At 40.0% G+C, this 27,296-nt stretch overlaps 1 protein-coding gene across 4 annotated transcripts in view; it reads right to left on the bottom strand.

Moving 5' to 3' along the window:
- Window positions 1-1,290: 1,290 nt before the first annotated feature.
- Window positions 1,291-27,296, bottom strand: part of PLCH1 (phospholipase C eta 1) — an 80,590-nt gene continuing 54,584 nt past the window's right edge. For 2 of the 4 annotated variants that reach the window (XM_054835188.1, XM_054835190.1), the window contains 15 exons: window positions 27,004-27,124; window positions 25,330-25,501; window positions 22,530-22,637; window positions 20,113-20,274; window positions 17,533-17,604; window positions 14,640-14,734; window positions 13,838-13,938; window positions 12,585-12,764; window positions 12,396-12,503; window positions 11,241-11,365; window positions 10,730-10,814; window positions 9,811-9,957; window positions 9,327-9,406; window positions 7,412-7,772; window positions 1,291-4,355 (listed from right to left, as the gene is read on the bottom strand). In XM_054835188.1, the coding sequence (XP_054691163.1) occupies window positions 2,260-4,355; window positions 7,412-7,772; window positions 9,327-9,406; window positions 9,811-9,957; window positions 10,730-10,814; window positions 11,241-11,365; window positions 12,396-12,503; window positions 12,585-12,764; window positions 13,838-13,938; window positions 14,640-14,734; window positions 17,533-17,604; window positions 20,113-20,274; window positions 22,530-22,637; window positions 25,330-25,501; window positions 27,004-27,124 (4,013 nt within the window). In that variant the 3' untranslated portion in view covers window positions 1,291-2,259. Of the gene's footprint in view, window positions 4,356-7,411; window positions 7,773-8,251; window positions 8,312-9,326; window positions 9,407-9,810; window positions 9,958-10,729; window positions 10,815-11,240; window positions 11,366-12,395; window positions 12,504-12,584; window positions 12,765-13,837; window positions 13,939-14,639; window positions 14,735-17,532; window positions 17,605-20,112; window positions 20,275-22,529; window positions 22,638-25,329; window positions 25,502-27,003; window positions 27,125-27,296 lie in introns of all 4 variants that reach the window. The other 2 variants (XM_054835191.1, XM_054835189.1) reach the window with 2 other exon arrangements.

Raw genomic sequence — 27,296 nt, 5'->3', positions numbered from 1 at the left:
CACTAAGAAGTTAGAAGGTTTTGGCACACCCAATGCTACACCACCAAAAAGAAACTTGTGCAAACAAAATATGATTTGAATCTCAGTGAGACAGAAAAAAACAACACTAAGCCCAGTAAGACAGGAAAAACTACTGAGCCAGATCTTCCTTTGGCTTGAGTCTACACTACAAAAATCCTGCCCTGTTTCACTGTTCAGATTTCACTTTCACACAAAGAACTGTCCCCATCTGAATTAACTTCTAATTTTAAGAGGAAAGTAAAAGAGATTAAGTCATGAGAGAGACCTATAATAATCTATTCTGACCTCCTGCACGCACCATACAATTTTTCTAAATTAATTCCAATTAAAACTAGAAACAACCTTCAAGTCAAGTTTAGGTTTTTTTGTCTCTTGCAATGGAGATCATATTATTTGCTTAATTGCAAGGCACTTTTAATGACAGTTATTTCTAAAGAATGCATAGGTTCTACAAACGCAACTAAATGTATGTGGATATGGTGTGTGAGCATCTGTGGCACGCAGCATTCAGCAGAGTAGATCACAGCCCGCACACATCCACTCCTTCACTTGGAAACAGTCTCTACACTGCCACGGCAGACAAGCTACAGGCAAGTCAAAAGTTGAAACCATCTCTCTCAAAGTATCCGACACTGCAAGGCACAGAGCTTCTGAACTTCCCTGCAGTTAGATATGGCTTCAATCGCACCTTCCAAATTGGATCACAAATACTGAGATAGAAATTCAGGTCCAAAGCTTAAGGGATTAATGCAGTATCTGGTTCTGTTCCTCCATGGAAAAAGGCTTTTTATTTAGAAAATATGCTGTTCTCTCCCAAGTGATCAAAACAACAGCCAGTTGCATCTGTTAGACCCTTAACGGAACAAAATGGGAACATGCAGGCAGTTAGATATACTCAATAAACATGTCCTCCTGCCCAGAAAAGAGAAAGAGCTCAGCTGCCGATTTCTAGCTAAGAACTGTTACCATCATGTGAAGTGATGGAACTTTTTCCCTTTCTGAAACCTTATTGCAAGCTCCTGACAAGACAGATGTCTGCAATCACTAACTACTGCTAGTTTAAGCACAATTATATTTGCTACAGTTTCAGTAAACATGTAACCAAGTGCTTAAAAATCTATTTTAATGATGTTTTCAAGAATAATAATACTCTGCATTACAAAAGAAAGAGGTATAAGGTACGTCTTTTACATATAAGAAAAAACTTACAGCAAAGGCAAAGAATATCTTAAAACCAAAATAAAGCTATGTTGTTCCCTACAGGGAAGCTTCAGGTGTTTGAGATTACTCACTCAATTCACTTTCAGCATTCATAGAAAAAGATGAAAATGGACAGTGAAAATAGTTACTCTACCATGCCAGCTTTAAATATTCCACTGACTGTCAACAATTTAGCAATAAAATTACAAATATACAGAAAACAGATCTGTTACTGTACTGAAGCTACACACAGAGCCAATAACAAAAATACATAACAAAATAAGCAGAAATTAAGCGTTTTCCATTCATAAATGCAGAATTACTCCCACATTCCACTCTGTCCTGAAAAAAGCACTCGACGCGGTGACCAAAAAGGAAGACGACTGTTATTACACTTCATAGAGTGGGCAGAAGACAAATCTACACATTACTCACCAATTTGGACTAATGCTAATTCTACAAATTGTTTGCTGTAGAATCATAGTTCATACATGGAAACATGTAAAATTAATATTAACAAGTCAGAGAAAACTGCTGCTTGTTGGCTAGAACGAGTCCTAGTTCAGGAGTCTAACCCCAAGGACGTTACCAATAACAAAAAGCACTATGGTCAGTAGAATTTGCACGAAAGGCCAAAAGTGATCACTAAAAACGTTTTTCCAAACAGCAGGACAGAACATCAGGAAAAGAGAATACTATTGTATTCATTGCAATGTTAGGCTTTTGAGCACAGATGTGCTCGACTTAAAAATGACATGCATTACAAATACAAAATGCTACAAATGCTCACTGCATGCAAATAGTCCCCAGACTACTACACTTTATCATTTTTAAATCAAAGTAATACATACATAAGGATGGAACATGGTTTCTATTTACATAAGCTTTGACAGGAAAGGGCACATTAAATGATGACTGAATCACTAGCATGAAATTGCATTTCTAAATAATTTAAACCCTCAAAACAGTATTTCTTGCTAAAAATCCTTCATTTCAATGAAATAGTTTGTAAACATTGAAGATGTACATTTATACAATCTACAGTCTCAGCAGGAAATAAATTTCAGGCTTATCATCACTGTCGGGTTCCAGCTGCAGAACAGAATTATGTGTATACAACTGGTCACTACAGCCGTAGTGCAAAGCGGCGCACGCGCCCTCTGGTATTCCTCGACCCTCCACGTCCTCCCCAGGGAAGCCGTTCAGGTACCTGGCTATGTACGAGCCCGTTGAATGCCTGTTGATAACATGAGGAGATGCTGAAGGCTTGTTCCGAAGGACGACACCCGCTATGCTACTTGTGTTAGAAGATTTTTGCTTGCTGGCGGCCTCCTGCCTCTCCTTGGCACGGCTGGCTATATTCCGCACTCTGCTCTGGCTTCTGGATGAGAGTTTTCTGACCAGCGCCTTTGGGCAGTCTTCATCGATCTGCCTGGAGTACAGTGTTTGACGGCTGTCCTCCTGGTCCAGGGACACCAGCTTCCTCAGCTGTTCTGTCAGAGCGTCCGTAGAATGCGGTGTCATATTCTTCATAGCAGCAAGTTTCTTGTCTCTCATGCCTGATGAGATAAAGCTTCTACTTATGTATTGATACTTACTTTCAAAATTGCAGGAAATATCCTCTGATGTCAAGTCACCAAGACTTTTGGATTTGCAAGGGCTAGCCTGCTTGATGGCTGAAGGAGGTGGGAAAGGCAAAGCATTTTTGAGCACCGGTGAGCGTAGGTTGAGCTGGGATCTCTCAGAGGTACACATTATGTTCTGCTTATCTGAATGATGATGATATAAAAAGCCAACGTTTTCACGCATTGGAAAAGGGAGCTGAGTCCCTGCAGCCCCGAAGTTATCCGAGCAGTCCAGGGCAGCAGCACAGAGCTCAGTCGCGCCATTCCCAGAGGTCCTCTCACCACCGTGCCCAGAATCCTGCCTTTGCCTCAGTTTCAAAGGGGAAGCCAGCTGGCTCATGTCTTCCCTTTTGTACTCGGATGCAGTTACCAAGAGATCTTGAGGATCTCCATCTACTTCTATGAGACTGCTGCTTTCTGAATTTTCACCAGTGGGAGGGTCAACAAGTGTCTCCTCAAAGATGAGGCTATTGGAAGCAAAAGAACTAGCAGACTCGGGGGCTTCCCAGCGTGTTCCACATTTTCTTTTGGGATTTGCATTTAGCAAAGAGAGGGGTGAAGGACAAGGACAGCTAGGCAAGTTGTCTTCTATACTGTTTAACTTGTTCTTGCAAACTAATTCACTGTGGGTCTTATGGTCAGAAGTTGGTGTAAGAGTTGCCTCATGGATAATTGTGTACACAGAGTACTCTGTAGTCTCAGGGCTGGAGAACGCGGTAGTATCTGGAGTTGAGAATAAAGGGGATTTGATGGATTTTGTGGTAGTAAAGGTGTGCTTACAGGGACTGTTAAGATCCGCAGTAAGCACGTGTGGGTGTGTAGCCATCACACTGAAGGTCTGGCTACTGGTGCCATGGAGGCTTGAGACCGCAGTAAGATTAGTTTGGTCATCTGTGACCTCAAACTGTCCGATCAGAGCTGAGACAGCACTATCCAACTCGCTCTCATTCGCTAAAGAAACTTCATCTATAAGGCGAGAAATGTCACTGTCTTGCGTGGTTAAAGTGGAGTGCAAATCAGGAACGTCAGAGCAAATGGCAGAAGATATATCTGTCAAAGAAAGAGGTGCTGCAGTGCTTTTCTTGATGATGTCATATTTATGATTTTCCATCCCTACTTTTTGAGAAAGGGAAGTCCCCACAAGAGTTCTTTTCTCCTCCTTAGACCCTTTTGTGTCATCTTCCTTTTTATTGTCTGCACAGTTTTTGTCATGTGTTTTTTCTGCAGAAAGTCCAAAATCAGAGTCATGCATTAGAGGGACAGTTTCATCAGAAAGATTATTTTCCTGATAGCCTATGAGGCGATTTGTTTCAGCTACATCACTTGCAAAAACTAAATTTTCATGTTGCTCCTGCAGAGGTGGCGCTAAAGAGTCAACTGTAGTCTCCTGGTCATTCTCCTTCTTAAACTGAGATGTCGGATTTGAAGTATTTGTTGTTTTCACAGAACATGGAGAACCAGATTCTTTCAAGTTTGTTTCCTTCTCATTTGTACTCTCATCACTGTTGGCTAAATTAAATAAGAAACATATTAGTTGCATACAATATTGTGTTCTGTTTATTGACAAATATTTTGTCCTTAGACAGACAAATGGAGAACGCAAAATTAGGTACAGTTGTGACAGAACTTAATTATGGGGTTGTGCAGGTTTAGTACAAATTATCTGAGTGATATGAATAAATGGAAAAATACAACTGCAGGCATTTCATTGAAACTTCCTTTGAATGTCTATTACATCAAGCATGTGATGTAATATTTGTTGCAAATAATGTTAATGAGGTACCATATCATAGCTTGCACATGGTATTACCTTCAGCTGTGTTCCTATTCAGATTTGTACTATAAAGAAGCATGGCAATAAAGACAGAACAAAACAGCTCTGTTAAAAAACATAGTATTTTGAAACAAGATGCATGCTTAAAAGAGCTGAGTAAAAAGCATCAAGTAGAGGGACTCCAGACTGCATTTTACATGTAGTTATTGTAAAATGATACAGTTTAAGGATTTCATTTTTGATCTTCTACCAGCATACTGCATTCACGAGAGCAAGATTTTGAATTCCATGAAAAATATGCATTAGAGATTTTCTCCACCAAATCTTCTTACTTGTCTTTATATGCCAAATCCAAGCTCTATGACTCAGTCCTTTGGAGCTTTTAATTAAGCAAGGACTATAGCATTAAGTTTAGCATAATGTATACTGTTTCTAACATTTGCTAGAAATCAGGTACCCTAGGGAGAAACAAGAGAAGAGAAACAAGAAGTCCTGATCATTCCCTAACAGTGACTGAACCTCCTGCCCCGGTAGAGTAAGAGCTGTTTTTAATGAACATGACATTGAAAGGCTGATGTCCAAAATCTGAAAAATTCCCAAGCTTTCCAGCACTCCTAGGTAAGGATGGAAGAGACATACATTTCTTTGATTTGTAGATTTATTTTTTTTTCTATAAAGAACATGGGAGAAAATGGATAGCACACTATCCACTTGGTGTAATTTCAATTGAGAAGTAGAGTTTAGCCATAGTATTTTAGCAAGAAAGATCTGCTGGACAACCAGCCCTTTCCACTCTTCACGGCATCCTGCAATAAGGAACACTTCATCTGACTAGTACCTCCCGGATGGTTGAAGCCACCTCCCATTCTGAAATATTTGGGCTGAACTTTCTGAGGATAGCCAAGCCTATTCCTGTATGTCCACGAGGCTGTGTCGTACCTTTTCTTACCATGATTCAAGGTAAGTGCTGCCACACTAAAAAAAAGGGCCCAGGTTGTTTTTCTCTATGTCCACCAAGGCACAGATGGCCCTGCAGGGAAAAGGTCCCTCGGGGACAGGAGAGGATTCCATCTGGAATTTTGTCTTCTTCATATCTCACTTCTTTACGTCTAAGGTGGCCAGTCCTCCTCCGTAGGGGTTACAGAACAAGCCTTACAGAGACTCCAATGGGCAGGATCTAGTTCTCTCATAGTTAGAAGGGGCAGGATTCATTCCCAGTGACAGCTTTTTAGGTCATCTCACCAGGGCCTGTGTTTTCTGCAAAGGTTATTTTGCTGTAAGTGCATACCTGTGACCTTCAAAAAGTGTGGAAGTTTCTTCTAATAGAATTTTGTGTCAGTATCTGTAGCATCTTTAGAAAAAAATATCTAAGAAACGATTACATCTGTGGCGAACAACAGCTGAGCTGTATCATCTTCACAGGCTTACCTAGAGGATGTTTCAATTTAAAATACAGCATTTCAGGGTTTACTTCCTTTACTAGGAATAGCTTTTTTCCTGTCTAAAGTTTCTTCTCAGGGTGGTAGGAAAAAATAGTTTAATTTTGCTTGCTGTTTCTCCTCAGTAACTTCTTTTACAAGGCGATGTCCAGATTATCTGTTTTTTCAAAGCCACTAATACGGGCAAATAGAACAAAGGTGGCTCAACAACAGGTTCTCATCTGTGCCTGGTAGTTCTCCTATTTTAGGGTGGCTCCTGTGGTTGCTGGAAGCTGCTGCTCTGTAGCTGAAAATATTCCGAGCAGAGCAGCATTTCTGTCACCCCCCTGGCCAAGATCGGTCCTTGGTGTGCTCTCTGCATCTTACCAAGGAAGACAGACGGTGCTTCTGGCCGACCTGCGCCAGCTGAGGAAAAGCCCTGCGGGACTGACTGCAGAAACGCTGCGCTGTCAGAACTGACCAAAAGCTGAGGATCTGGCTAGCCCTGCAGTCTCATGGGTGCACATGCTCTTCCCAAACAAATGAAAACCAGCCCCAAAAAGCAGTATAGATGCCCTGGACTAGGGACAAGCTTGGGGTTGAGACAGCAGGTCTAATGAATTACAGCCATTGTATCCAAAGCTTCCTAGACTTATTTAAATATTCCAGTAAATTGGCAGGTCAAACACACTAACTTTCCTGTAGTCATGGGAATAACTGGATTTCAAAACTGGGACTATATTGCTGAAGATGCTTACATAAATATTTTAAGAATTAAATTGTATTGTGTATCAATAATATAAGACCAAGATTTTATCCTAACACATGCTTTTCCATAGGTTACTTAATTTGATTAATTTAGGAGGAAAATATCAAGACTGATGGATACAAAGTTTGACCTGCTTTTACCCCTTTTACATCTATTTGAAAGTCTGCATTAATCTTTACACACACTATTCCCAAAACCATATGCTGCATGCTGTTCCTCCTTGAAAACGAAGAGAGAATGCCCACCATGCCAGCAGCTCTGTTTTCAAAAGTAAACGGACAGCACCAAACCAAAAATTAATGAAGAGTAATTGAAGGTTGGTTCTTAAATCACAAAAAGAAATTTGGCAAGTGTCCTTTTACGTGCACTCCCAGAAATTACTGTAATTCATTTGCCTAGTTTGGAGAGTAGACAGCTTTCCAGGGTGTCACTTATCAAAGAGTTAAAGGAGCTGTTAAAATACTACAATCTTAAGCACATGTAATTTTGCCCAGTAACTCTTATTTGAGTTGCCTAAAACTACTAGCCTAGGGACTGCAGAACTAAGCCTCTTGATATGCTATTTCAACTTACTACATCAAAAGTAATTTTGGAAGCATCTTACCAGATGTGTTTTCTTTTCCTTTGGCATCCTGGGCAGTTTCATCTTCTGGGCATGGCAGTCCTACGAGAAGATATTTGTCCACGGGCATAGAAGCAGGACGTGCTTGCAAACTCCGGCTTGCACGCCGTACAACTCCTTCTTTGTCTTTCAAGTCTATTGGTTCAGATGCACTGTCTTTAATTTCAGTAGTTTCCAGAAAACCCATCTTACTTTTCTTTCTGCCTTTGGCTGGTGCACTGGCTGTGCGCCGGAGAATTCGATCGCCAATAGATCGCTTCCGTACATAGTGCCCGCTGGTTTCAGCAGAATTGTGCTTAGGGTTCTTGTTAAACAACCCTCTGAGTCCTATCAGCTGCTTATTCTGAAAGGACAAGAATAACCACAGTTTCGGGTGAGTTCAGCTATTATATAATGAATACAATGAAAAGGGCTGCTTTCAGAGTATTTATGAAGATGAAGACAAAGTTAAAAATGCAGCAAAGCAAAAATTCACACCAAGCAATTCACATCTACTCTGACCAAGGAACTATCAGCATAGGTCTCCATGAATTCATGCATGCCTGTATTTCTCCTCATTAGGATGGCAGCCTGCCACAATTACAAGAGAGGTTTGCTCAAAATCTCCTAATCAGAGATGACAAGACTGTAAGAAGTATACTGCAGTGACAGGCTACACATTAACTTGGAGTTTTATGCATGGGCTTCATCAAAGCAATAGTCAAATGTTTCAGAGTCTAAATGAAGAATGATGTAAAGTTTGGTAGTTGCAGATCATGCGATTAGGAACCATTCGAGAAATCTGTGCCCAGCAAGTGCAAAGTGCATGCTAATGAAGTCTACCTTTGTGGCTCCTAGAAAGTGCAATATTGTGTAACTGGGATTGAGGATTAAAGGACTCCACTGAAAGGCAAAAAAATGCAAATACATTTGGCTAATGTTTTCAAGACTGTGATACAAACAAATAAGGTAATAGTACATCATCTGTAAATATAACCCTTCTACAGCAAACAATTTAAAACTATTTATTAGCCTAACGTCAGTCTCTCAGAAACATGACCAGATATTCCCACTTGTAAGGATACAAAGGACCATTCAGCCTCTGTTTACCTTAGAAACAGTCGTATAGCACATCATTAAGGCAAGCATGAATAGACTAAGTGATATAGAGATCAATGGGTCTTACTCCCCCCCCTTTCTTTTACATTATTTGTCTTCCCTATGAAGCAACTCTTTACTATTTTTCTTGACTATTCTTTGAAGAGCACATGAGCCAAGAGCAACAGCCAAACAGGCTCCCCTACAGACTATCACCAAAACTGTATGCGACTTCACACGTACCCAGATTCGTACAGATCCAGGTATGTATTGCAGATGCATTCCAAGCTGTTTACTACTGCTTTTCTTTTTACACTGATAAAGGAGCAATGAAGTCTACCTCGAATACTAAAAGCTTGTCTCTGTGCAAAGAACATGACATGAGCTGGGCACGGTCAGTGCCGTTCCCTCCACCGCCTCGCCGCTGTCCTCCCTGGCAGGAGGAACACTTGCAGAGGCAAGAGCAGATGAGTACATTGTCCCTGTGCTGGGACAAGGATGCCAAGAGTGAGACAGACATCTAAGTGGTTTAAAGAGCCATCATTAGATCAATCAGTGAGGATAAAGGTAGTTGGGTTAAGTGAGGATCTGAACTATACCCAATCTCAGCCCCTAGGCCTTGTCTATGTTATTTTCTATCTGGGTTCCACTGAGCTTTCCTTGGTAATCTTGCAGAAAAGCAAAATGCCACAAACCTAAGCTTTAAGAATCATTTAGAAACCACACCAATTCTGTGAGGTTCTATGGTACATTTAAATCCATTTTTATCAGAAGAATTAAAACAAAGTCTTAGCAAACAGAAGTTTCCAGATATACCTACTTTTCCATAGATTTCATTAATGGTTATATGAACAAATATGGATGCTTCTGTCAGGCCTTCTAAATACACATGACGATAACCTAGTAAAACAAAAATATTGCACCACAAATAATCAACAGTTTGGATTTTATGCACCACTGGCAATGACTGTCTATAAAAGTGAAATACATACAGTAAGCCACCTTATGCTTTTACTAAAACTTATCTTACATTCTCCCAGGTTTTCCAAGCCCCCCAGCACAAATTGCCTCTAAGTTATAAATAAGACACCAGTAGTAATTTCCAAAAGCACAGACAACCCAACTCCTTCAAGTAATGGTGAATATACCACTGTAAAATACCAGGAGAACTGTCCAAGCTCACACATGAAGACTCAGAGATATAGGCATAAATCTTATGTTGATAACCTCATCTTCAACTTAAAGTTCAAAGGTCTTTGTTCTTCAGTTAGATCTCTAAGTCAAGGAAAACAAGTGGGACTAACCAGGCACAAGACTGCTAAAGGCCAGAGTTCTTTGTCCAACGAAGTCTCGCCCAATAGGGTCATGGTCCCACACAAGAAATCTCACTAAAGCTATTTCAGGCATGTGGATAGTAAAAGTGAGTGTTTCCTCCCAAACAGGATTAAACCCTGTAAAACAAACAGAACAGAAGTTGTAGGAAACAAGGCCATAGCAAGAGCTAGCCTCCATTTTCACGATGCGTAGCAAGAGGCCTAAGAAACAAGCAGACCAAATACACAAATGAATACTCATTGCTCATTTAGATCTAGATGCTCTCAATCTCCATTATGTAAGTAATTAAAAGTGAGAGATCTGTCTCTCTTGGACTGCTTTTACCAAAAAAATGGTTCTGGTTGAGTAGCTGGCAGGGATACCAAGGCAAGCCGTTGTTTTGAAAACTATGGTAGGCTAAAGATAGACCAAACCAAACAGGAACTACTCCCTTTTTTCCTCATGGTTTTGCAATTGTCTACGAGAATTGATGGCCATCTCTCCTGCCACAGCAGGCTATCCCACTCTGTTATTCATCTTCTTCCCTGAAGGGTGAGGTGACAGTGAAACTGCCTAGGACATGATTTGTTTTCATTTCATTTGAAGTTATACATGCATTTTACATAAATAACAACAACAAAATAATTTGGAACTTCTGCATAAAGGAGATTCGAGAATAATCCAGGAGAAAGATATCGTGTTGAACAGTTCTTGTCCTTCACCTCTTGCTTGTCTGTCTCCCTACACCAGAAATTCTGTCTAGAAAGCAGAATTAATTTGTTAAAATACAACCACATGATTTCATCAGGTAAGAAGCTTTGCAATTTAGAAAATAATAACAGATACCGAGTCATTTATAATTACTTAATATTTTACTCTAAGAAGAGGAAATCAGCTAGATTATCTTACCATTGTCGTCAACCACCCTGGTTTGATCTTTACAGCAGTCAACAGGTAACCCAATAATTTCCACCTCAACAAAGGGATCTATTATCTATTTTTTAAAAACAAAGTATTTTAAAAGCAAGACAATGATACAAGTGAAGGTCAATTTTTAAGGAAATTCATGCAGAGAGTTAATTTAAATTAATATAAGAATTCAAATCCCTTTGATTTACATGAATTTTCAAGCAGCACAACCATGGAAAATGGCTTCATGAAGTGTAAGTTAACATACGGTTTGTAGTCTCAAGAGCTGTGGCCAGCTATGACTAATTTTCAAAAAAAGTGAAGTCACCCTCAAATTATAAAACAAATTAGTTCTTAAACATCACGTGTAGGATACAGACTCCGTAGGAAAACCTAGTATTTAGTGACCAAAAGCTTAACAATATCTGAAATTTATTGGTGTATTTAAATAAAGAGGATGTTTCTCTGAGGACCTCTGATGGAAGCATTTGTTGGTATCGGAGTATCTTACCTCTCCTCTGTCTCCTAACATTGAGTCAGGAGGCTTAGGCAGCTGCTGTCCACTGATGATTTTCAGAATAAGCTGCTTTTTAGGACTGGCAGGAAGTGGATCAGCAGAGTAGGGGTTGAATGTGCCTAAGAGATGGCAAGGAATGAGAAGTGTAAGGAAAAAGATACACAGAATAAACATCACCCCCCAAGATGCATATGTATAGCCAAAATTCAGTCATAAGCAAGTAATTTACAGAGCATGGAGCAGCTGTTAATGAATTTTAAAATTCCATTCCACTTTCTTACAACCTTTACTGAGCTGATCAGCCCTTTTTTACATGATTACAAGACAGAAAGGACCCCTCTAATAGTAGGGTTTTGCAAGATTAAGACTCCTTTGAAAAAAAAACTGTCTTCTGTATATTAGTAGCTTAAAAAAAAAAAAACAACCAAAAAGCCAATAGTTATAACCCAGATGAGCACTCTGATCAAGTTTCTTGCACAACTGCCCAAATGTTAATGAGAACAAGCAACTAGGGTTGAGTAAGCTGCTTCCTGCAGCAGCAGTGCCTGCTTCAGGCACCCAAACTCCCTCTACCATTTGTCAAGTACCTTTCAATCAATGCCACTGCTTCTTATGGCCCCATTAGGAAAATTACTTAGAGACAGAGAGGCACAATCAGATCCCAAGTCTTCAAAATATGGACAGATTGTCATTGCATAACACTGAAAACCACTGGCTCCTGTTCTAACAGCTTTTTGAGGACTGAACAAATTCCTTTTAAAGAGAACAAAATTCCACTGACTTCCTTGAGAGTGGGACCAAGTCCTGGATACTTGGTCCTGGGCCACTGCATACCTTGTTCTTCTTGCGTGCAGTTGGCTATCCCACAATGCCCTTTTATTAAACACATATTAAGATGGAGCCCTCAAATATATCTATAATATATTGTAGAGATTGTATGCTGATACTCATACAGTCTGAGAGTTAGACACCGTTCTTTGAGAACAAAAAAAAAGTATGAATTCTGAAGTAAGATAAGCTTATGAATTTATGGAAATACAAAAGATTCTACATATGTTCTTATTTTTCTTTCTTGTGTCTTGGCAACTTCACCATGAAAACATTTTCTGAAAGGCTTGACACAGTAATAAATGTCTAGTGGGACATTACCTTTGCACATCTGCTGAGGTTTGAGGACATAACCACAGTTCCCGTTTACCCTAAATTTTGCATCGTTTAATTGCATCACACGTCCCTCAGATTGGTAGTTTAGTGCCACTGTTGAAAGAGAAGACTCAGGTGTAAGATATTTACTTAGCACAAACACAAAAAGTGGGAAGTTATTCGTGCAACACCTACCTAACTGGCAACCAACATTCCAGTAAGGTAAAGGGTTGAAATTGCTGGAGTCAATCCGATAGGCTGACGGATAGACCCTTGTAAGCTGTTTCTGGTTGTAAAGCATAAACTGTTCAGCCTTCTGCTGCACTGCTTGGTGGGCTCTTGTTTCACTGAATGATAGCACGTTCCCTGTTGATCCTGTGTGTATAGTTAAATCAACAGACAAGTTACAAAGCAATCCCAGGAGACAGGAGCCTCAACTCAGACCTTAATTGCACTCGTATTAATCAAGGAGAACATTAGATTTAGTCCAAAGTTAGAACAGATTGTCTTGTGACATGCAAATTATATACATTGTGTAACTGAAGGGCACCAGTTTCATCTTCCAAGAGGGTCTTTTGTTCTACCCTCAAGTTTCCAGACTTAGAAGGAAAGCCAAGCAAGAGCTTACGCTAATTGCTAGGACCTTTCCTCCTGCAGAACCTCAGACATGATTGCTGTGGAGAATTTCCTAGGCAAGAGTGCCCAACTACGAGGGAGCAGTTGCGTTGGTCTAACTGCACCGTCTCTTCACACCCGTCTCTCCAGCTAGGACCAGGGAAGCACAAGATCCAGATGAAAGGCAGCTGCAGTACTGTGCTCCAACGAGCAGGCCCTCCTTTCCAGAGGGCCACGAGCCATCAGGTGGGTTCGGCAGTACCGCCTGACTGCATGTGGACCTGCGGAAAAATCTGAGCTGTCTCTCAGCTGAGAACAAGAAGACTGAAATTCTACAAGACTATGTTCTTGTAGGATTTCTTGGACTGTTTCTCCACACTGCTTTCACCCTCCTTAATTTTTCCCATTAAATTAGGAATTGACTTAACATGTTTAGTGAAACAACTGCACACTTTGTGAACAGGTAACACATCTATTTATCACAATTCAAGTCTATCATGTTACTAAATGCTACTTAAAATTGATAATGTTAAAAGATGATGACAAACTCCATAAAGCTGTAAAACCAGGAAAGGGTTCTCCTGAAAAAACATTTTTAAAATTGCTACTCAAACATGAAAGTCATAAGAAACCAAGGGAAAGGATATTTCTTAGGGAAGGAAAAGGTGGTGCTTTACCCTTTCTCCATATTTAAGTAAACGGGACAGGTAACTAACTACTCTGCTTTTAAAATGTCTTTGACAAACAAGGGAAATCTTGAGAACACAAACATGTTTCCTCTCCACACAGAAAATTAAGAAAGCCTTGTGTAAGTCTCATGCCAGCAGCCTTACCGTCATCGACTATGTCCTGGGCTGCCACAGAGTTCGTGTACACCACTAGGTCAGACAGAGCTCGGCACAGCTTCACCGTTTTTCTTCGACGAGCCAGTCTGCTGCGTTATATTTAATATATAAAACAAATTAGAATTTTTTCAATATTTAAAGAATATTTCAATCCCCCTTTCTGTTCTTTTCATTGATAAGGAAACAAACAACTGTGAACAGGGAACCACGTGGCAAACCTCCTTAGGGAGGGCTCCGAGATGACTGTTCCCCTTGTACCTCTATAGTCACACTACACAAACAAAATTTTTCATTTAAAGCATAATGAAATAGCTGCACCATGGCTCTTCTCAACAAAACCAAGGCAGACAGCTTTGAGCTGTATCTGAAAACGGAGCATTTCAGTGACAACAAATGCATTCTCAATGGTACTTTTTTGATTGCTTTTTCTTTACATTCTCAGATGTAATAGAGTTGGCTGGGCTGTGATGTACCCTTATTTAGCCTAGACAGTTTTCTTTGAGCACTATTTACAGCATGCAAAATGTAGATTGGCATTTTGCCATTAGAAGAGTATTACTATCACACTTCTTTTCAGTTTAAGGGTAATTGCAATTTGCGACCTATGAAAATCTACACAATCAAAATATCAGGCTACAGCAGTCACAGCAAAACACACCCCAACAGCAGCATCACAAACAACCTGCTCTCAATAACAGGCTTCCCTCAGGCAGTGACATATAAATATTGGTCGTAGCAACATGCCTCCAGCTTTAGTTGAGCTGTAAAACTACAGTGATTCATAGCTCACCTGTGGAGCTGTCCTGTTTCCTTCCCACAAGAGTTTTGCTGGCTTTCTTCATCATCTGATGCACTATGGTATTTGGATGTTGCCTTCACAGCTTTCTGTTGGGAAAGAATCAAGCACAGCTGTGGCACTTTATGGGGTGGTTCTACAAATCCACATTACTGTCATTAATGTCAGGTGAGTGGGTGAGCTGCAGCACAGGACCAGAGTCCAACAAGGACACAGAACAACTCTGGGGGTTTGGAAGCAGAAAACCCTGGGTGGTACATCAAGTGTTTCTATACATATGGAGAAGGAAAGCCAACACAAAGCATCTGTGTCCTGATCTTGCTCCATCTGACTCCAAACCTGCAGCCATGAAGCAGGTTTACCTGCTGCCTAGCAGACAAATACAAGCCTGAAGATAATTTATTTCTGCAAACTGGCCAGTTCATTGCAGATCACTGTGTATTCTGCAGCTTCTCTCCCCTGCTCCCTCCTGACGTGAGAGGACAGCATGGCTCCACTGTCTCCATTATACTGGCACTGGTCCGGCTCATATTCCAATGGATCATATCATATTTAACAAACAGCAACACACAGTAGAATCTAAATGTATAGTGCACTGCTTCCACCCACCTATGCCCCCCCCCCAATTTAGAAATTTTAACAAATTCATTCATGGAGTTGAGAACACAGTCTGGGCAAAATTTTCAAACACCTTTTTGCTGCCTTTTGAGCCACACATGCAAGCATTCAAATTCTTCTGATTTATTACAGTATACAGCAAAGAAAAGAGCTATGATAAAAAGATTAAAATCTCAAAAGCACCTTTTTTCATAAGCACCTATTATTTAATAGTTTCCAATTTCAACAACATTACATCTTTTGTAACATTAACTATAGCTTCAAGTGAGAGTTTCTTTAATTCCCTTCCATCAAGAGGTAATTAACAATATAACTGAGAGCTTCTTATCCTTTTGCTCATACGGCTAGATGCTAATTAAGCACAGATTTCTTTTCTCCTGCTGTGATACACCAGTAATGTACACAGTTTAGTTTGTTGCGTTTAGTGCTGAAATAAAGTTGACTATATTGGAAATCATTTGCATGGTTCAGTTTTAGAACCCAAAGCTCTTCACTGTGAATGTCTCCTGCAGTTAACTCGCAGGAACTGCAAGCCTTAGCATCTTTGTCCCTCCACTGGCAGTTTTTAAAGAGTTTATGCTTGGATACATTGGGCACAACAGATGGCTGAAAACATCACAAGTCACTATCCCTGGGTGGATAATTCTACACCTGCCAAAATATTAACAGTACCCATCCTTCCCAGGCATCCCCCTAGCTGGAAAGGTGTAAGGAGAAAGTTACTGGACATCCCTGATGCCTCAGTCTACAATACAATTATTATTTTAAAAAAATAAAATAAAAGCTATATATACTCTCTCATTTTTTTTTCAGCAGAGATGAAACAAATGGCCTTTCCAACCTGCTGTATCCATTAGGATAACTAGTTGAAGTAATTAAATTATTGACATACTTTTGAGCCCTCGTAACCAGGAGCTTTTAGTGGCTGATTTTTGCCTGTGACATCTCATTCCACAGGATTTGTTTTCCCATCAGCGAGCACAGATTACAATGTGAAGTGTCCACTATCATGCACAACAGGTACTTGCAGATCTCAACACATACCGAGTGAGTAACATGCACTTAGCTCAAGCTGCTGAAAGAAATATGACCACTTTAAACTGATGTAAGCTTATAATTGAAGTGTAAATATGAGTCCCGGTATTGTCTGCTTAGAGAATTTTTGATGGCTCCTAGCTGCCTTCAGGGCAGATGAGCTGGTGGCTGATTAAGTTCAATGAAGTATTTCATAATTGCTGTTTTTCCTGAACTGGTGCTCAGGTTATCGATTACAGAGCGTGCTCCCTGCTCGGCCACAGCTTTCACCATGGATAGCCCTGAAGAGGAATACAGGCGTCTAGCAGGCTGCGGGCAGAGGAAGCTGCTGCTGGCGATCTGCTGCACGCCTCCCTCACAACAAGCCTGTCTGCTGATTTACTTGGTATTTGCTAATTGACTCTGGGAGGAAGGAAGCTTTCAGTTGAATTGGATCCTACTGAGGCTACACGTTCAATAAATCCAAACCTCGAGGCACCGTGGGAGTGTGGGAATAGGGGAAGCGGATGACAGGAACACATTTGTCAGGATATGGGAACAGGAGGAAACATAGGCGCACTGTCCCTTTTGGTGGCCGCTATGTGTCCAGCTGTAAAATGAAACCTCACACTCATTTGAGTTATATTAGCTCTTGCTTGGTTCAACAGAGCCGCCACAGCAAAGACCCAGCAAAGCAGACAATTTGACCTAGCAGCTACACAAACATGTAAATACTAAACGCAAAACCGTGATGAGATCAGAAAAGAACACATTTTTCCAGAGCAGGAGCCTAGAGCCAGTACTCAGTCACAGCAGTCCCTTAAAGCAAACGGAAAGGCAGTAGGAGCATGCTCTGCATGGCACTGCTCAGGGTATAAAACAGGGTAAAACTGGACCGTGAATAAAATAAACATTGTCAGCTGTGTGGACAGAGGTCTGGAAAACAATAATACACCAAGGCATTTGTCTACATTGCTCCTTTGCTGCTGAAAGAAAATCAGCAATTCCACTTCCCTAGTAAAGATGATTTTAGGCAAGATTACTTTTTGAGTTTGTGCAATCATGTTTAAAGGGTTCTCCATCCTGCTAGCAGCTACATTCTTCTGAACAGCAATAAATATCCCAAGTGTAATCACATAGTCTTTCCTCACTGCCCTCATACATACCATGCTTGTCTCAAGCAATAAAACACACCCAGAGTCTCTATAATGCTCTCAGATCTAGAACATCAAACCGAGTCTCTCATTTTACTTACTTTGTGTTTACCAAAGTTGCTCATTAATGATCGACTATGAGACTTTTTTCCACCTTCTTTTGTGTCCAGATTCTGTGCAGAGAGAGTGCAATAAAAACTGTGAGTACATACCTTCAAAAGTATCTTTAAGGAGTCTGCTACAGTCTCTAAAAGACATAGTTTCAATCTAATAAAGTTTCAACTTATAAGTTCACCACCCTGATTCACTATTACAAAAGTACAGCGATTGCACATGAGAAAAAAAGTGAGTTAAAGTCCAAACACAATATACTGACCTGTGAACACAAACTGAAATCTAAAATACCATTACAGGATTTTTCTAATTTTGTTATATACTTGATAGTTTAGCAACCCTGTAACAGTAAAGAAAAATAACAACACTAACACTCAAGACAACAGTCTTGAGAACACAGGAAAAACAGTCTAGCAAAAGCAAAACCAGGCAAGCAACATCAAAACACAACAACATTTGAAAGTGTACTTGAAAATAGCCATGGGGGAGGGGGGGTGGTGGGGGCAGAAATCTCCCCTAAGAGATAAATGTGGACTTTTCATAGGCAGCCTGAAGTCCGAGTTTCGCATTTATAACCATGCCTCTAGATATCAGTTTGATAATTCCTGGCAGCATCTAGCTTTTTCTGTCAGAAAAGCACAGCCCTTCATCTTCTACAGAGCAAAACCAAGACCTAAAGGTACAGAAGAATATTCCCCCACTGTTTCAGCAAGTCCTATGAACTCGAGTTATCCCCTGTTCAGTGCTGAGCTGGAATTCACTTCTGGCTATCATAATGATAAGGGCACTAGATAGTTTCTTCAGGTCCAAGAAAGTCAATAACCGCTGTATCTACGTTCAAAGATTTGTTCCTGTCTTGGGCTGAAAGTCTCTGTAAAATGTAGAAGGAAAGGAGAAGGAGATGTGACCATCAAAAAAACTAGTAACATCTCCCACGAGATCCCTTCCTGGTACACCAATTACACAGTAACTCCTAGAAAGGAGCTTTACAACAACAAACAAAAGCTAGCTAACGAGTTACATAATTACCAAACCATCACAATGTTTAACCACTTAGTTATCTCCCATCTAGGTCAACAGTTCATAAAAATTAATTTTCCAGTTGTTTTAACTTATTATTACTAATTGTTCAGCTCTGTATTACTTTAACGCCCTTGAAAACAAGTCATATACAATCAGTCTTCACAAAGGACTGTTGCAGCAAGGGAAGAGATCTCTAAATATCCCTTAATAACATAAAATAAATCAATTAGAAAATTCTACCACTTTATATTATTAACTGACAGATGTCTGAATAGTGCAGTTGCATTACTGAAGTATTTTCAGTATTCTGGCCACGTCAGTGACATGTAACAGGTAATCTCAGGCATCATATCCAACACAAACACCTTATGGAAATTTGCATTCTTTAAACAAAACTCCCTGCCCCCTCAGATGTTAGCTAGGGGCCAATCATTTTTCCAGATACCAGAGAACATCCCAAATGTAATTATTCTAACTCAAAATACTATTGAAATGGCTCATATCTGATCATATTTACTAACGTGGGGAGTTTGCTCTCTGAAATCCCACTTTTCTGACCTCATGAAGACCTAAGGGAACAGGCAAGCTGACTCTGCTCTCACACTGCAAAGCCGCAGCCTGAAAATAACCCTTCTCTGTCGGGTCGGAGGGCTCCATCCTTTGCATTCCTACAGCCTCTTCCACCACAACGCAGCTTTGGCCAGCATGAGCATCTGAGACAGCATCAGCACAAGCCAAGTATGTTTTCTGTAGTCGAGCCTGGCTTCAGGCAGAACTCTCACAGGTCCAGCCTCAGAGAAAGAGATAAGAACTACATAAACCCTACAGAGCAGGACAATGTGCAGAAAGCAAAGCTACACGTATTTGACCTTTAAGACTACACCAGTTACAGAGCAGACACATCCCCCACAGAACAATTCACTCTAATTTAACATAGCTGGGGTTTGCATCCGGTTGAGGTGAAAGTATGGTAACGATGGATTCAAGATACTGTTTACTGAGGTACTCAAAATTCTGATACATTTAGCTGTTTTACAAAAATAGTTTGATGTCAGAAGGGAAAAGAAACATACCACTCTCGATGGAAAAACTAGAACCTTGCTTAGGGCAGTAAAAGCACAATCCTGTATGTTAGTGATGTAAAAACAGCCATCGGCACCGCAGGCAGACAACACTTTCAGTTATCACAGCCAGTCTGGGTAGGACTAAGGCCATAGAAAAAGGATCTCTCCCCAATAACCTCGACACAAACCAAACTGCTTGAGACATTGCTTGCAATACTGGTACTTACTGAATTAGTCGCTTCCAACTTTTACAAGGAATAAAGCAGATTAGAACACATCGAAACAACACACTCTTCACATTTGACCATACAAATTCTCTCATTAGGTATTTTCCTGAAATAGTTCCAAGTTTTCATTTCGGATAAAACGAACTCTTAGAAATTGTTCATAAGTTATCAGCTTTCTCATGTGAAAGATGTGCAATACACATTGCATTATCTAATTTTCAGCAGCACACGCTAAGGGGAAAACCCCACATACCTGCTTCAGGTTAACATTTAAACCCTCATGCGTTGCCTTTAGCAAGGCTCTCACAGTGAAGCTGTCAGGATCTTCTTTGTCCCTGATTTGGGATTCTTTTATCAGAGATTCCAATTTTGTTCTTATAAAAGATTCCACCTGGTGCTCAGTTGCACCATTACTCTGAAAGACATTAAGAAATCCAGTTAAAGTAGATTATTATGCCCATTACTTCAGGGACAGCCTGAGGGAGCATTACACACGCTTCAGGCAACATGGCACTCCCATCATTTCCTTTCTCTGTGCAAGAAAAAGCTTCTTGCATAATCCTGTCTGATTTTGCCTTTTCTGTTGGAGGCTTTCACTGCCATTTCCATTTTCCTTTTTCTCTTTTGTCCCCTAGACACAACTTACACTGCCTCCCCAAAGCACAGACCAACATGTAGATCACCTCAGAACCTGGTCCTGGTGTTAGCTCTTTGTTTCAAAACTGTTCACAAGTCTGACCTCCTCTTTCAGAAGATGGCACGAATTCTCAGCTAATCCACTTACATGCTTCCTCCAAAATGCCAGACAACCTAAGCATCACTAGATTCCTGCTCCAAATGGTAAGAAAGAGGAAGCAATTACTGTTAATAACAGTCATATGGACTATACAGACACAAACCAGTCTCTTACATAAAAAAATGCTTATAATAAAACCAGCTCCTATAGACCAGTGTGCAGCTAGCATTCCTCTGTCTGTGGGGTGTGAGACCTCTCCTGAGACAGGAGGGGAAAGCCATTGTTCTGTCCTAAAATGCTCCATTTCTAGGCCCAAGAGACACTCTGTGTTTTGCATTGGCTTTAAGGATTGCCAAATTGTGCCTTGGGTCTTTCTGTTAAAGAAAGCATCATCTCATCAGAAGCGCTCATGCCATGTTAGTAAAGCGTACGTGGATTATGTTAGTAAAGTGTATGTGGATTACACAGACTGCTCCTATTGAACAGCACGTGACAACACATCAGCCATTGCATTGGGTTCAGAACTGGTTGAGCAATTTTATCTCATCTTACTATACCCATAATAAGAGTCACATTCATTCAATATATACTTTTTCCTTCAACTTAAGCCTGCAGAGGTTTGTGCCTGTACTTAAAACCAATCATATTCTGAAAGATTTATGGGATTGGGAGTCTTCAAGCTTTCCCATAAATTAATTCATACCAAATATTTCCAATTCTGTATTAAATGCTAACAGAAATATAACATTCTGAGTCATTGAGCAAGCTGCTTTGGCCTGTGCTTCAAGCATTTACTGCAAGGCTGTACTTCTGCACGAAACTGTCTTGTGGAACACATCCAAGTGCAATCTAACCTCTAAATAATGAAGAAATGAATTAATCATGATTTTTCCCAGTAGCATAAAGGAGGTTTGTTTATCTAAGAAGGGAAAGAAGGAAAAAAAAAATCAAATCAGCCCTTCTGTGTGGTGTACATGAATCCCTCAAAAGACATTGCTGACGCTAGCATTTTAGCGGTATCAGGGAGGGGAAGAACCAGTATAAACATATACTTCCTCAGAACCAGTTCCAATAGGGACTTCTGTTACCCGTAAAGCAAATCCCAAGCTATTCTGAAAAACCTTCAATTACTAGTAGCAGGGATAAATAATACAAACAAATTAAAACCTCAATATGTAAACCAAAACCAGCTAATGAGAACTACAAATAGGTGTTTTGTGTGGCAACAAGGCAAACTCACTGGGGCTGTATTCAAAAGTGGAGGTAAATATTATGCTTGGTGAATGTTAATTTGAATTTGATCTATTCTTTCTGCATCTCCCTAGATAGCATTTATTTTGTTCAGAAGTTTTAACTGGTGAAGCAAGACTGCCTCCTGACCATAAAAAAGCAGTTGCTGGATAATGTGTATTAGCATTTGCACACCAGTTTCAGTTTTTAGCAAAAAAAAAAAAAGTGTTCATAAAATTAACAGCAGAAAAACAAGGAGTTAAGAAATAAAGGGAACAGAAAGCAATCTTCAGTGTCAAAAAATAAGAAACAGAAGCATTGAAAATAGTGTTTCACATCTCAAATTTTTTTCATTTGTATGTCTCCTTTCATAACTTTCATCTAGAAATTGTGTAGCAATTCCATCACGCCATTGCTTTGAGTACTGCATATTTGTATCTGAAAAAAGCCCGGCATGCTTATAGCGCTGGCATCAATGTTTTCAGTCTAGTGTACCTAAAGTACTTAAATCTGTTATTTATTATTTAAATGCCAAAGTGTGCATTTCCAAACAATGTCATTCCATATCCAAATGTGGAATTATATAACTTCCGTAGCTTAAGGACCTGACTTAGAAATCAAAGTTAAAAACTCTAATCTGCTAACAACTCTACATAGGAAACGTAGAGATGTAACAGTTCTGGGAACCGTGTATATGCACATACATAGCAGGGCTTTAATTTGCAGTCATCTTCAATTTCATCAGCGCTGTCTTCATCTGAAACTTCTCCTTCCTCAGCATCTGCTCCAAGACTGTATGGCAACTTTTTACCCTAAAATGAGGGAAAAATATTCACAATGAATACACATGTGGTCAGTGTTATTTAGTGCAAAGACCAAAATAGCCCATTCCTCAACTATTCCTTATGTAAATTGTGACCAGAGTTTAGAATTAATTTTCAGAGAGTTTCATGCAAACTGGCTCAAGGACCCAGATTATCACAGGTGATAATTTACGTATTTCTGGAAGAGTCTGTTACTGAAAGATCCTGCAAGCTCTTTCAAAAAAAGCATACTATCCCCCATCTCTGGAGCAAGCCAGCAAGTGCGCATAAGATTTTTGGACATCAACATGAAGGAAGCAGCAAAGCCTATTTTAATATTGCATGCTCGTGCAAGAGCACAGTCAGCAATCCAAAATTAGTTGCTAATCCAGTCCTGGGAATGTCATACACCTACATTAGAAAGAAACTGCTTTAATTTCACGTCTAGTTTCCAACATCTGATTAGAGTGGTGAGCAAACAGAGGTTATTGGCTACTTCTGGTAAAAGAAAAATAAAAAAAAAGGCTCCAACAGATTAATTATCCTTTTTAGAGCATTCATCTTTAATTCTCCTGTATAATCACTTATAGCATAGGCCAACCACAGAACCTTAGAAATGTTGGCTATGGGACCTCTGCAGTTCTCCAGTCCAGTTTCCGACTAGAGGATCATCACCGGCTCTAGGTGAGCTTTGCTTTGATGAGCCTTGCAAACTTCCCAGGGTGGAGACTCCCCCAGCCCTCTGGGCAGCCTCTTCCCATGCTGCGCTACCCACAGCTGAATGAGCTTTTCCTGCCATCCTCCCAAGCTGTAACTTACGGCCATCGCCTCTTGCTTTACCATCTGCTACTTAACAAATCACCTATTAAACTTTTGTGTTATTACTTCTGTCTTCCTCACTGATTGTTCACAGTCTACCTGTTTCATCAGTGACAGAAGTAGATAAGAATTGCACTCGGATTTCTGCAGAAATTAAGAGGATCGATTTATAGACTGCACTTTGAAATGAATAATGCTGCCCTGCTAATGAATGGGTCAGATTCACTTCACGCTGGCACCTTTATAAGGGCTTAAATCCATCAGTGTTATTAGAATTACTCTTTATATACACTAGCAAGATGAAAATTATGCCATTACTTGAAATTGTTTAGCTAATAAATCAATACTGTGTTTCAAAGGAAAACGTATGAAACAGAGCAAAATAATAGCAAAAAGATGAGAAACTGGCTTACTTCTCAACAAGACACTGGTTCCTAAATACAATTTTATCTTTTCCAACCAGGCTGCTTAAATTGAGCAGGAGATGGGAGACAGGGCTTTTTGAAAAGATACTGTGAAGTTGAAAACAGTATTCCTCCTTCTAAAAACTCAATTCCATGCCATTCTGTAACTGCTCGCAGGGTTTCAGCACTGTTAGCTGAAGAATCACACTAAAGTTACAAAGTCAAAGGCAGCAAGAAGACCAGCTCCAAAGTTCACGAAAGAACAGTGCAGTACCAAACCTCTCTTGCCTGTTGTGCGTTGACATAGTATTTCAAGCCGGGTTTGCTGGGGTTTGTTGCATGACTGACATTACGTACTATTTTGTTTGACTCCCTGAAACACCAACACTGCATGGTCACATAGTTCATTAACTAGCGGTTACACAAGAAAACTGATTCAGTGAAATTCATCATCACAGTTGAGTACTCAATGGTTTTCTAATTCAGAGTCAGTCTGTACTATCCCTTGAAATATGTTCAAACTAACGTCAAACCCAAATGGTGAATCCTTGCAGCCAGCTTGATACAGAGGATGGGGGGGGTAAAAAATAGTATCTTAAGAGCTCACAGTGAAGTAATTGCCCCCGTGTGTCAAAGTAAATTAGACAATCTAATAAGCTACAACACTATTAATCATTCTCTCAAAGGCCTGCCTTGCATTTTTTTTCTTGTTATATCCATCTTGGTCTTTGAATTTTCTTTCAGAGAAAATCCGTTTACACTGAGAGGCTCAAGCAATTAATCTTGCATACAACACTAACTTCAGTGCTCCAGGGCCTCCTCCCTTGCTGCTCCTTACAGCCACCTTCTGAAGTGCTCTTCTTTCATAAACACAGCTGATGAACCGTGAAAATAGTTTCATTTCATGAACTACTGCTCATAGCAGGGTGAGGGGGAAATGCAGGCAAATGCAAAAAATTTTCAGACACCTTTATATTACTCCAAAATACTTTGTCCAAGGAGAGACTGTAGGACAGTGTTTAGATACTATGGGGATGTGAGTGATATAAAATAATATCCACTAATAACAAATTAGACAAATTTAAAAAAAAGAGAAAATATCAGGTTCAGGCAACTGTGTCATAGTTCTTTCTATTCATAACGATGCATTTTATTACATTTTTCTGCTCTCCTGACTCAGTGCTAAGGTTTAAAAATAAGCACCTGACTTTAAGACTCTCAAATAAGCTGCTTAGGAAATAGAAAGAATTTTCTTTCCATTGCTGTTGATACCACCTCCCTGTTGAAACATTTACAGAAGTACTCTGGGACACACGCCAAGTCCAAGGTAAACTCTGTTTCAGTTTCTCTGAAAAGCTCAGAATTTTAGCTCGCACATGGTACTGCTGAACCGGTTCTCCAAAGCGAAAGAAAATCCACGATAAACATCACATGCTGACTTTTATTGCATTTTGAACATGCCACCAGTAACAAGTTACCTTCACTAGGATTTTCCCTTTCAAATTTTGAGGGCTAGGAAGCTGTCTGGAATCTCCAGTGATTACAGATGACAAATCCAGTTTGTCACCAAATATCTCTTTCAAGTACTGAGCGATCTTCTTTTGCTGTTGAATACTGCAGTGGTTTTCAATAGACAGTATCACCGGAAACCTAGAAACAAAGCCCCCAGACATTGTCATAACTCAGAGAAGACCTGCACAGCTTACCACACAAACTGGTTTAAGCAGTTTGCTTTTGCATCGTCAGTAGTCTGGAAACAAACTCACTTTGGGAAAAAGGACTTTGCAGATGAACTCCCAAATCCCTGCTCTGTCAGAATCCCTCAGATAGTCCCTGCAGGCAATTCTGCCCTCTGCCCCCACCCTAGCCACTAGTGCACAGGGTGACAAAGTTTGAAACCGATGATCGCCAAGCATGACGAACATAAACTTGCAATAAAGCTCATCAGCGACACAAAGCCTTTTTGTTCTGTGTAGCTGAGTAGAAGTTATGCTATCCCTTTGCAAGCCGCCTTCAAAGTCTTCATAAGCTGTAAGCGATCAGCAAGTTGCTCCTGGAGAAAAGCATTTTGAAATCAACAGATTCAAAGGAATTGCTAACTCCTCTCTGTTCATCTTCCAAAGAGTGATAGCTGCACGAACGATTTGCCTTTGTCTTAGTAAGTGCAGCTACTGTGAGTCAGACCAAACCTCTGAAGATGCCCAGACTCTGGAGAAAGAGAAATATTTGGCAATACTTTCCAGAATACTCTCCCAGGCTCCACAAATTTGCAGCTCAAGTTTCTTGAGCTAAAGATGTTGTTTCTGTATATAACAGCCTGTTTCTCCCACAAATTTGCCCAGTTGTTTCTGAACTCTTGGCAGCCTCAGAATCCTATGGCAAGGAACCCCAGAGCCCAACTGCACACCAAACAAAGAACCATATCTTTCAGCTTTGATTTCACCAGCTCCTGTTTCTAATCAACAACACTCAACTTTTGGGCTTGTTGAGTTTTTCCACACCCCCATTGTTGGATCACTTTTTTTTTTTTTTAAATAGAGAGAAGTAAGCATTTTCCCTTTTTTGTCACTCATCTGCTCAAAATTCTAGACACTCATGATTTGAGACTGTTGTATATATATGGTTAAATTCCATGATTTCCGTAATGAACTTTGCTTATATAGTACCATGGCAAACAAAATAGAATCTGAATATTACACCTCATCCCAGTATTTCCTTATACTACATATGAGAAGGATTTTCAATTTTCCTACAGAAATGAAGAAATGTTCTTAGATAGAGGATGTTATGGCATTGATTTTTAAGGAGAATTTCCCTGTGGAAATAAGTGGGAAGTTTTGTTTAAACAAAGGACCAAAATTATCTCTAGATATTCAACAGTCTCAGACAGCTCAAAATATTACTGAGTTTACAATGCATGAAAAGTCTTTCTAACTGACGTTGAACTTTCTAATTCAATTCATGGAAAGAGCTCATGGAGTTGAACAATAAATACAATACAGGCAATAAACAGGAATAGAATCAACTTTATAATTTCTCAATGTGTTTAGAGGAATATATGTACTTCCTGATGTTGATTTGACTTTGGCTTTGACATAGGATTAACTACACAAAACGGACAGGTGAAGCTTCAAAACTGACTCTACACTTACTCATTTTTGATGAAGGCGTACTTATTGATAGTTTCTGCCACATCACGGAAGAGTATTTTAGAAGTAAGAGTATAGCCATGGTGCACTACTGGCTCTCCATCTGGACCATCCCAGCAATCCACTATTAAGACAAAAAAAACTATACATTAAGAGATGCCCATGATCTTATACGTATCTGCTGATCTTGCTTGCCAGCAGAACTCATGTACACTACTCAACCATGCAGGTGTCAACAAGTTTCATTCAAACTATTATGACCTGCCAATTGAGTTCAGACTAACAAGACAGTCTTT

This window comes from Grus americana, chromosome 9, assembly GCF_028858705.1.
Source record: "Grus americana isolate bGruAme1 chromosome 9, bGruAme1.mat, whole genome shotgun sequence".
Classification (NCBI taxonomy): Eukaryota; Metazoa; Chordata; class Aves; order Gruiformes; family Gruidae; genus Grus; species Grus americana.
Note: the sequence above shows the minus strand (reverse complement) of the source record. Positions and strands in the feature narration are given on the sequence as shown.